At 43.2% G+C, this 12209-nt stretch overlaps 1 protein-coding gene across 1 annotated transcript in view; it reads left to right on the top strand.

Annotated features, from left to right (window-relative positions):
* Nucleotides 1-10778, top strand: part of LOC109719734 (GABA transporter 1) — a 26881-nt gene extending 16103 nt beyond the window's left edge. The window contains exons 3-6 of the mRNA XM_020246572.1: nt 5868-5965; nt 6156-6342; nt 7768-7826; nt 10109-10778. Of these exons, the coding sequence (XP_020102161.1) occupies nt 5868-5965; nt 6156-6342; nt 7768-7826; nt 10109-10738 (974 nt within the window). The 3' untranslated portion in view covers nt 10739-10778. The remainder of the gene's footprint in view (nt 1-5867; nt 5966-6155; nt 6343-7767; nt 7827-10108) is intronic.

The raw sequence follows: 12209 nt of genomic DNA, 5'->3' as shown, positions 1-12209 counted from the left end.
AAACATAAAACAGAGGGCGTGAGAACTATAATTTATAGTTCCCAGTGGGCAATTACTGACCTCAGCTCAATGCACCACTAGTCCCCAAAAGAAAAGGGTAAGCCAAAAAGAGCAATAGAATGGAATAATTGCATTTGTAAAAGCATAAGTAAAATGCTAAATTACTACACTGCGATTAAACATGATGTTAATATGATGCACCTTTACTTTGTTATAACCATTATGTCTCTACATGGCCACAAGTAAATATCACAGTTTACTTAATGAAGTTATGAAGATCATGCTTTATCATGGCAACAATGTATATATGATACAATAAGCAACATCTCCTAGCATGCTACATGTATCTATGTATACTCAAATGTCCAAAACTATGCTAGAAGTAAGTCCAAGTAATCCAACTACTACTCTCTATCTAGTAGTGATTATAACACACTCGACACTGTGTCGATTTTCATTTCCAATTAAGGACCACCCCAGGGTAGTCCAGCTTGTGCCGCCTGAGTGCCTGTGGTAGCCCAATATTCCTACTCTTGGAATGTGTCTGTCCCACTCGATCCCGTAGGCTTCTCAATACCGCACGAGCGAACATAAGTCGCGTAGGCTAACTCCGGAGTGCCGGCTTGTAGGGAGCAACCCTCACAAGCATGTGCGAATGAGCACAAATGGCAAGCAAGCGTAGTCAAAGACTCAAGTATCCAACCCTCATGTCTCAAACATAGCAATAGCTACTAGTAATCCATCGGTTTAGCTCTATGTCTCAATGTGACAACCCAACACTTATTTGCTTAGTACCTCTTTATGACACTTAAGCACCACAACTAATTAAGCCCAAATCATGTTCTATGTTTCAATTAAGTAATTAATGCCAATGTTCACTATAGCCCGGACTCAATGCCTCTTTATGACATTGGCCCAATTTCTCAAATAGTCTAAGTCCCCAAGCCTATCTAGAATTCCAAAGTCTCTAATGTCACAATTGGGCGTAAAGGTTAACTGCACAAAAGCAATATTCATTTTCATAATAGGAATCATGGTTCCAAGTCCCAACTAGAATGCTATATCCCACATGCATGCACCCTACCACATAGAGGTCCAAAAATTTACTATACATAACATATGCATGTTAAGCATTCTAAAATTCATAATAAATATATCTAACATGATTATGCATGCTTTTTCATTTAACGATACTCAAAACATCACAAATGAGATTTTCTCATTGTGTGGCTAGGTCAAACCCAACGAACCGTCGCGTAGTGCCTCGCTTCGCCGAACGAAGTTGTCCACGAGTCTCAGAATACTCTAAAAGTGTTGAGCGAAGAGATACACAAGCATTACGAGCAACTCTAGGCTCAAACATTAACAATCACAAGAAAAAGGGCAAAAACTCACCTAGGGAGTAGAAAATCTCTCAAGCTCCAAAAGAAGGCTAGGATCCTTTCAATCTAACCCAAAGGAAGGTTCTAATCCAAGAAATCTAGCCTGAAAAGCCCTAGATCAAAAAGCCCCAAAATCAACCCTAAAATTTCATTCTAGGGTTCCATCTACTAAAAATCCTCAAATCAAGGTCTAGAGGAAGGAAATGAGCAACTAACCTCCTTAGAAGCTCCAATCCAAGCTCCAAGGGTGAAAATCTCCTCTCTTGCAAGCTCCAAGTCCAAGCCTTCAAGCACCAATAAGGTGGGAAGAGAAAGAGAGGCCAAGAAATGCTCCAAGTCCAAGCTAGATCCTCCTCCTCTTCTTCTCCTTCTTCTTCTTCTCCTTCTCCTCTCTCTAACAAGGGTGTGGGGAGAGTGTGAGGAGAGAAATGAGAAGGAGAGAGGGTGGTGTGGCCATATAAGCCATCTAGTGTAACAAAATCCCAAGAGGCCCCTCAAAAATCCAATATTACAACAACCCAGTCTAGGCAGTTTTCGCCCAGAGGGACCGGTCTCTCCCCACAAGGGACCGGTCTCTCGTGTCGAACTCGAGAAACCATCGTTCGGGAACCGGTCTCTCCCCATGCGGGACCGGTCTCTCACTGCGTAGACGCGCTGGGGGACCGGTCTCGCCCTCCAAGGACCGGTTGCCTCGCCGACTGCGCAACACTGCTCACTGGGGGACCGGTCTCTCCTATCAGGGACCGGTCCCCGAGAGTGAAAACTCTCAGGACTCGTCCAGAACTCAAGTTTTCGAACTTTTTAGGTCGGAAAACTTTCTACGACCCTCCACCAAGTGTGGAAAAGCTCGAAACATATCCAATCACTCGAACCTCGCAGTTTGCAAAGGTCTAATGTGTTACATTCACCCCTCCTAAAAAGGAGTTTCATCCGCGAAACACAAAAAGTAAAGATACCTTAAGCCTCCATCTGAAAAAGATGGGGATAGCGCTCCCGCAGCGCGCTCTCCAACTCCCAAGTGGCCTCGCGCTCGTCGTGGTTGCTCCAAAGCACCTTCACGTAGGGAATTTCCCGGTTCCGCAATCTTTTCACCTCGCGAGCCAAAATCCTCATAGATTGCTCCTCAAAGCTCAAGTCCTCCCTCAGCTCCAAAGGTGTAGCGTCCAAAACATGAGCCGGGTCGTGGATGTACTTCCGAAGGACCGATACACGAAACACATTGTGCACACCCGATAGGTTCGGCGGTAGAGCAAGTCTATGCGCTACCGGCCCCACACGCTCCAAGACCTCATACGGTCCAATGTATCGGGGGCTCAAATTACCCCGGATTCCAAATCTTCTAATTCCTTTGGTCGGCGAGACTTTCAAGAACACATGGTCTCCAATCTGAAACTCCAAGTCTCGTCGACGCCGGTCAGCGTAACTCCTCTGCCTACTCTGGGCTGTCAACAGTCGCTCCCTAGCAATGCGTACCTTATCCTCTGCTTCCTGAAGCACATCTGGGCCTAAAGCCAATCTCTCGCCAACTTCACTCCAATGAAGTGGCGATCTACACTTCCGACCATAGAGTGCCTCGAACGGTGCCATCTTGATACTTGCTTGATAACTGTTGTTATAAGCAAACTCTGCCATCGGTAGATGCTACGACCATCTTCCCTGAAAATCAATCACGCAGGCTCGAAGCATGTCCTCGAGAGTTTGTATAGTACGCTCCGACTGTCCATCACTCTGGAGGTGGAAAGCAGTGCTGAAATCCAAGCGCGTACCCAAAACATCCTGTAAGCTCCTCCAAAAGTGGGATACAAAACAGGGGTCTCGATCTGAAACAATAGATGTAGGTACCTCGTGCAATCGCACAATCTCATCCAAGTATACCTGTGCGAGTCTCTCACCAGTCCAACTAGTGTGGATAGGTATGAAATGTGCCGATTTTGTCAATCTATCAACGATCACCCAAATAGCGTTATGCCCGGCTTGTGAGCGAGGTAATCCCATCACGAAATCCATGGTGATCTTTTCCCACTTCCACACTCGAATCGGTAGGCTCTGAAGTTTTCCCGCGGAAACTCGGTGCTCAGCTTTCACCTGTTGGCAAGTTAAGCGTCTGGCAACAAACTCACCAACATCCTTTTTCATCCCGGGCCACCAGTAAAGCAACTTCAAGTCCTTGTACATCTTGGTGCCTCCCGGATGTATAGCATACGGTGCTCGGTGCGCTTCTTGAAGAATATCCTCTTTAATGCCCAAGTCTGCCGGTACACAAAGTCGTCCATGGAACCGCATCAATCCATCACCGTCTAAAGTGAAGTCACCGGTGCAACCATCAACCATCTTAGCTCGAATCTTTTGTAATTCCATATCGGAGACTTGCTTTTCTTTAATCCTTTCCATAAGTGTAGGTTGCACCACCAAAGTCATCAGTCTCAAAGGTGTATTAGGAGCCACCACCTCCAACTCCAACCGCTTCATCTGCTCGATCAACGGCGGTTGAGTAACCACAAGCATCGCTAAGTCTCCGTCAATTTCCGACTTAGCGCATCTGCCACCATGTTAGCCTTGCCTGGGTGGTAAAGAATAGTCAAGTCATAATCCTTGANCTAAAACCAATGCTCTCTTGGTCAGCACCGCAGACCTCAAGCCAATGCCCTGGAGGTCCGCACCGCAACACCTCCCGACAGTACCACTGCCGCTCTAACCTGCATATAACCCCTCTAGGGCTCACGGGTTGTCACCATTCAACCACTTTTCCAGAAAAGAACACTCCTTGCGGTGGATCAGACCGCCAGTGTTCTTTTCCGGAAAAGTGGTTAGAGCGGTCCCGACTGCCAGGGACCGGTTGCCTCGCCGGCTGCGCAGCACTGTTCACTGGGGGACCGGTCTCTCCTATCAGGGACCGGTCCCCGAGAGTAAAAACTCTCAGGACTCTGCCAAAGCTCTCGAGATCGAACTTTTAGGCCGGTATACCATCGACGGCCCTCCACCAAGTGTGGAAAAGTTCAGAATACAAATCGAACACTCGAACCTCGCAATTTGCAAAGTCCAGTGTGCTACATAGTATGAGTCGAATACTTGATATAGTGGATAGATAAGGATTGGGTCTTGACATTGAATCCTATAGTGCCGAGATGAGAGATGAACTTGATAGTTATGTAGCGACATGACGAGTGGCATGTAATAGTGTAAATAATATGACGAGTGGCATGGAAACTTAGTGTAGAAAACACTTATGAACATAGGAATAGGTGGATTAAATTCGGTCAACAACTAAGAAAAGAGGAGGACAAAGATAAGCGCAACAACTAAACTATTCTTAAAGACTGGTCAACAACCGAAACCAGATCAATTTTCGAATCTTAAAACAACATATCTCTCAAATTCGGTCATAGTTTATGTGACTGTAGGCACAAGTTCTTCTTCGGGAAGAACTTCTTTAGTTGGAAAATCTTTCTGATCTTTTAGTAAAATATTTTTTAAAAATAATTTGAAAGTTTAATTTCAGTTATAGAAAAATTCTGAAAAGAAATTAAATAATAAATACTATAGAGAAAATGATTAGAAAAGGCATGTGGATAGAGGCGTGCAGAGCACTGTCCTAAAAGTGAAATTGCCCTTCCACGTGCGAGGCTTCCCGGCAATTATTTCCAGCGATACAATGTCCACATTCCACCCCATCGGCCTGCTTTCAAGGTAGCGCAAGATGAACCCAACAAGCTTCAGATCCAACGAAATATCAGAAAGCTCGGTGAAAATTAGCGCACAATATCAACGGCGAGAACACAAAAGAAGGCAGGGTAGAGATTAGTGCTTTGCTCTTAGGTATGTCGAGGTTAAGGTTGAACTCATGCAACCTCCTCCAATATGTATCCAAGGCAAAGATCTTGGTTCAACGCATCAATTCCGTATAGCGCAAGATAAGCCTACGGATAAGCCTATCAGTCCGTAATATATGGGATACGGGTTAAGATACGTATTAGGGCTCCCAAACAAATAAAGATAAATAAAAAATAAAATAAAATAAAATAAACCGGGTGCTTGGAGCCCTGGACCATCGCCGCTCGCCTGGCTCGGCTCGTGCTCTTGCCGTGCATGTGTTTAGTCAAGAGCATAACTATTATTTTCTCTCAAACAACTAAAAAATGAAAAAGTATGTAAATGACAACAACACACTTTTAATTTTCAATATGAAACTAATTCTCATATGTGAAAATCTTAGATGGGCTTCCAGGCAAGGACCATGGAATATTGGGCTGCCCAGGATGCCCATAAAGTTATAAATTATCAAAAACCCAATAAAATCTAACATCATCTTCATCCGAGCCCGAAGAAGACTTGTTGGCAGCTCTTCGTGAGCTCATAGCATAAAGTCCTTAGGCTGATGAGGGCCGATCTCCTATAGTGCTATTTTCGGCCAAAGTGAAGGAGAAATTAAAGGAATCCATTGAACTAATTAATTTCCTTCTTGGTTGGCATTTTTGGATTTTGCAGGTGTTGGATGTGGTCGTTATTTCATCGGCCCAATTCAATTCTTAGTATGCTTTGGTGCAGTTGTTGGTTCGACCCTCCTAGCCGGGCAGAGCATGAAGGTAACAAGTTTGGTGCGCTTTCACTTTTGGCGTTTAAATCATGTATTTCAGGGAAAAAAAAAAAAAAAAAGGAGGAGAAAAAGCTACCGTTTGATGTCTTTTGAATTCAGAGGAAATTAAATATTAGGTGATTATATACCTCGTTGATATATACTTTGCTTATATATATATATGTTCCACGTAATTGCAGTCTATCTATCTTATAGCAAAACCTGAGGGTCCGATAAAGCTTTACGTGTTTGTGATAATATTCGGCACGCTCATGCTTGTGCTGGCACAACTTCCATCATTCCACTCACTAAGGCACGTCAACCTCGTCTCCTTGCTGCTCTGTCTTGCCTATAGTGTCTGTGCCACTGCCGGATCCATATATGCCGGTACGTACGTACGTAGGTTAATTTTGCTTCTGTTAATTCCTATATTTCTATCTATCTATCTATCGTCTAACTTGCAATTGCTTTTTTATATATCTAGTACTAGTACTACTAGTATGGAATACTAATTAAGTCTTAATGAAGGCGCTATTATATATATTTGGGTCACTAACTAACTTAATTACCGTTGGTGCATGATAATTAGGGTCGAATATCCCTCAAATAAATTACTTATTCTGAGGGACTAAAAAGCCCCATTCAGCTAGCATCCGTTAACTGGCCCGGCCTTTGCGCGCCCAAAACGGAGTTTTCCCCAACGAGGTGCTTGGTGGAGGGAGGAGCGGAACACAAAATTGTGTTTCGCTTCTTTACCATTTTCGACAGCAGCAGCTCCCATATATAATGGAGGATCTACGCTAGAAATTAACTAACTTCGTACTTCTTTATTTTATTCTTTCTTCTTCTTCTTTTTTCTGGAAGTTAATTTCGGGGTCAAAATAAACTTTTTCAATTTTTTTTTTTTTTTTATTTTGGTCCCCAATTTATTTTTTGAAAGTTAATTTTGTATGATTTGTAATTTATAAATTTATATTTATATTTTAGTTTAAATTTTAAAGCTAGATATGTTTTGAATTAAAATTTTATAACTCACAGTTACATTTTTCTTAGATTCAAATTTGATAGGTTCCAATTTAAAATTTAAATTCTATTTTTGCTGTTGAATTTTGAATTGATTTTCCATTCAAATTTTAAATTTTAAATTTAATTTTTTATTAGACTTTTAAATTGAAATTCAATTTTGGAATATAAATGGTAATGAATTTTTTACTTAATTTTCAATACAAATTATAAATTATCAAGTTGTTTAAATTTAAATTTAAATTTAAATTTTTTATTTTGATTTTCAAAAACAAAATGTGAGTTTGAATTCAAATTTTAAATTCATGTTAGATTTAAAATTAGTTTTAAGTTTTTAATTTCAAATTTTAATTTTAAATTGTTATTAGAAAATAAATAATGGGACCACTTAATTAAATTTATATTTTTTAATACACTTTATACTAGTATATAATAAATTAACAAACTTTTTAGCAAACAAATTTCTATAATAGACAGTACTTTTAACAAAAATAATCCAACGCTTTATAGTATTTTTTTTCTTTTTACAGTACCGTATTATTTTCTGCGGTACTTTTTTTTTTTTTTTACCCCCTACTATATCTAGTACTACTATGTCCCGCAGTCCTGCTAGGCCAAACGTACAGGTCCTTAAGCTTTGATGTGGTCAACTGGTCACTCCTGTAATATCTCCATGTTTACCAATTTGTAGCTATTATTAGAATATTTATTAGAGTTTTAATTGAATGGGCCATTGGTTTGACTTATGTATGGATGAATAATGGCTGATAAATATATATTTATATCTAGGACACACAAAACGAGCACCTGTGAAAGACTACTCTCTTGTGGGTTCCACTCAAGATCGCGTCNGTCAATCTTAGAATACACACAAGATCCCTGGAGCTGATCAAATAGATCATCAATCCTCGGTAATGGATACTTATTCTTGATCGTGACTTTATTAAGTTCACGATAGTCCACACATAAGCGAAGTGATCTATCCTTTTTCTTAACAAACAGGACCGGTGCTCCCCAAGGTGACACACTCGGTCGCACAAAATCCTTATCCAGAAGATCCTGTAACTGTGCCTTCAACTCCTTTAATTCTGCTGGTGCCATCCTATAGGGTGCCTTTGAGATCGGGGTAGTCCCGGGAACAAGATCCACTACAAACTCAATCTCCCTATCAGGTCGCATGCCCGGAAGCTCAGCTGGGAACACATCTCCAAACTCCCGCACTACGGGGATATCCTCGATCCTGGGGGCATCATCATCACCCTTCAACACAACAGTAGCCAAAAAGGCTACGCAGCCTCTACTAATCAATTGCCTAGCTCGCGAGGAGCTAATCGTCATTGCAAACAGCGAACTCTGGCATTCTCGGTACACAACCTCCGCCTGCCCCGCCTCTCTAAATGTCACTGTTCGATCCTTGCAATCGATGGTGGCAAAATACTTGGTCAACCAATCCATACCCAACACAACATCAAACTCCCCGAGTTTATGCAACACTAGCAAGTCCATGGGCATGATCCAATCTCCAACCCGAATAGGGCAACTGGGGCAAAACTCCCGAATGTCCAAAGAATGATCAGGTATAACAACTCGTCCTGGATGCAACAAGGATACAAGTAGGATGCCATGCAACTCGGTAAACAGCCGGTCTATGAATGAATGCGATGCACCGGTATCAAACAATACTCTAACTCGAATACCATAAAGTAAAATGATACCTGCGACCACATTCTCGGCTGCCGCCGCCTCCTCAGTCTGGGCCGCGTAGATGCGTCCGCTCGGGGCCTGTCGTGACCCATCCGCCTGCCACTGAACAGGCGGCCGTCCGGCCTGGTGGTGCACAGAAGATGTCTCTTGACTGGGACCTGGCGATGCTGGTGCAGATGCCGAAAATGGCGTTGGCGATGGACTCCTCGGGCAATCCGACTGAAAGTGGCCCTTCTGGCCACACAAGAAGCACCTGCCCCGACTGCGTGAACACTGCCGCGGGTAATGAGGACCGCCACAGATCACGCAGCGGGGGGCCTGGCGACGATCGGGTCCTCCTAGCTGAGTAGACGAGCCACGTCTCCGCGACTGGCTACGGCTCCTGGGTGCCTTGGCGGCCTCCTTGAGTGCGTCTGACTCGCACCCTCAGCCACGGGCCTCTTTCCCTTCCCCTTCTCCGAGCTCTCGCGACGCTCCTGAAGATCTGCCGCTCCAGCCTCTACAATCAACGCTCGATCCACAACCTCCCGGTAGGTCTGGAGGTTGGAAGACTGCACCAACCGGAAGATAGAAGACCGCAAACCGCGCTCAAAGATGCGGGCCTTGTCCTCGTCGTCCCTCACAACAAACGGTACACAGTGAAGTAGCCGGGAGAACTCCCTCTCGTACTCGGCCACTGACTGCTCGTCCTGGCGCAAGCCACACAAATCCTGCTCCATCTTCCTCTTGACGCTGGTCGGGAAGTAGTGTGCCAGAAGGAGCTCCTTGAACCTCGTCCAGGTAATCGCTGCCAAGTCGGTGTTTGGGTTGTCCTGGATATCCAACCACCAACGGTAGGCCGCGCCGTCGAGAAAGTGAGTGGCGAGCCAAACTCTGTCCCGCTCCTCTACGAAGGTGTCTCGTAAAAGCTTCTCCATGTGCATCAACCACTTCTCAACAATCCAGTGGTCGACGTTCTCGCCATCAAACGTCCTCGGGCTGCACCTCCTGAACTCACTTAGGCGATCCATGAGCCAATCCCGCTGGGCTCCCTCGGCCCTCACGGGGAAAGTTGCCCCCGTGGCCGGTCTCTGAACTGGGGGTACCGCAGCCACCTCCTCCCGAGGTGTGGTCGCCGGCGCCGCACGTGAAGAACTGGGCGCGGGGGACTGCGCCCTCGGTGCGACGTCCACCACGGGTGCTGGCGGTGTGGGACCCTGGGTCTCCCTCGAAGCTGCCGCCTGCTGAAGTAGGAGGTCCTCAAGATGCTTCATCCGCGCCTCCTGCCGCTGAGCTACCTCAGCCTGTCNGATCAAGATAAAACTTATTATATATATATATATATATATATATATATATATATATATACACACACACGCGTTCTTTTGTAATATTCTTATAATTAATTCATTGCGACCTCTTAATTACGTATATGCATGCCGCATGATCTGCGAAGGCCACGGCCGCAGCTCCGGTGAAAGGGAAGATGTTCAAGGGGTTGTGCCTCTGCTACACAATTGTGGTGTGCACGTTCTTCGGCGTGGCAATCTCAGGGTACTGGGCATTCGGCAATCAAGCAGCGGGCACCATCCTGAGTAATTTCGCCGCGGACGGGGGAGCCACAGATCTCATCCCCAAATGGCTCTTCACGATCACCAACGTCTTCACCCTCCTCCAGCTCTCTGCCGTCGGAGTGGTGTACTTGCAGCCGACGAATGAGGTGCTCGAGGGCCTGTTCGCAAACCCAACCGAGGGTCAGCATTCAGCCCGGAATGTGGTCCCCAGGCTCATTTTCCGATCCTTGTCCGTCATTTTGGCAACAACCCTGGCTGCCATGCTCCCTTTCTTCGGAGATATTAATGCGGTGATCGGCGCCTTCGGGTTCTTGCCCCTTGATTTTGTTGTGCCGTCTATTTTCTACAACATCACCTTCAAACCGAACAGAAAGAGCCTCGTCTTTTGGGTCAACACCACTATCACCATCGTTTTCTCCGTGTTGGCAGCATTAGGCTGTATCTCAGCCATTCGTCAAATTACTCTAGACGCCAATAATTATAAGCTTTTTGCTAATGTGTGAAGCAACAGATCGAGCAAATTAATCAATAGCAGCTCCTCTACTTCGGTCGTATAATTAGCTAGGTTCCGTTGCAACTTTTATATACTTCTTATGAATGCTGTCTTGCAGTGATGTTACGTGCACCCTTGACAATCAAATCGTGTTGGAATTAGTTTTACGACGCGATACGTGCGGTGGGTTTGTGCACAGGTTTATATTCATGTGTGTGCGATGATGTGTGCGTCAAGATTGCAATTCTCTGTACTACACGTGATACGTTTGTGTGATGAATACGCATGATTTCTTACTGGCACGATTTGATACGAACTTATTTTATTTTATTTTTTGTTTCAATAAATTCTTGTAATGTTATTCTAAAAGATTTAATCANCACCATATTACAGTCTTTCTTTTATAAAATATAAAAAAATAATTTTTTAAAATTATTTAAAAATTATTTGAAAAAATGTAACTAATGCAACGTCTTCATTTTGTGTATACATACATGTGTATTTTGCGTCCACGAATATTGTGCGTCGACGTGCACGTGTGAGAGAGAGAGAACCAAAAATAATGTACGAGTACTATGGCTTAGTGTCCTTTACTGTTTGTTAGCCTTCAGTCCAACCGAACCAGGTTTATCTATGATCGAAATCGATTCGACCATTATTATATTGTTTAATTAAACTAGATTTGATTTTGCTTTTAGTTTCAAAAACTAATTATAGATATATTCTAGTTATCTTAGGACAAATATAAAACGATTAGGACTCATCTTCTACTCGTCTTTTAAGGTTTGGTAACCCTTATAAATATAATGATAATTCTCTCGTAATTATTTGAGCGCAAAATATATAAAAAATACTCAGAAATTCGTGAGAAATTTCTGTGCTCTCGTATCTCGGTCTACTGTAGGTTTGGAGAATTAGAAGATCTTCATCAATGATACGAGGATAGAGAGTCAACCTTTACGATTTGAGACCGATCGCATTCGAAGAAAAGCTAGCGCAAGCTGCTTCTGCAAAAAGATATAATCAAATACTTCTCCTGCATTCTACACTATTATTTTTAGTTTTTTAAGATAAAATTTTATTAGTGGGTTGTGAGTTGAATGGTATCAAGGATTTTTTATCTATCAGAATTGTTTTTTTTTTGAGAGATAGGTAGCACGCTACCCGTTTCGTTTATTTCATTTAGAAATAAACGAAGCAGGTAGCACGCTACCCGCTTCGTTTATTTCATTTAGAAATAAATTTAGCTGGAAATGTGAATCAACTAGAATTCGAACTTGGGTCTCGGGTAACAACCACCAAAACCTTTGCCACTTGCTCTAGGGACGAACAGTTATCTATCAGAATTGTTTAGTGGAAAAAAATATAAAAAAGGATAATAACTTTTTTTTTTCTTTTATAGAAGAAAATGCTACCACATCCAATCAAATAGAATATTTGCCAAATAGATTTTTAAAAAAAAAAAATTTTGCAATAATACC

The sequence above is a fragment of the Ananas comosus genome, linkage group 1, assembly GCF_001540865.1.
Source record: "Ananas comosus cultivar F153 linkage group 1, ASM154086v1, whole genome shotgun sequence".
In the NCBI taxonomy this organism is placed as follows: Eukaryota; Viridiplantae; Streptophyta; class Magnoliopsida; order Poales; family Bromeliaceae; genus Ananas; species Ananas comosus.
The sequence above is the reverse complement of the archived record's forward strand: the minus strand, read 5'-3'. Positions and strand labels throughout refer to the sequence as shown.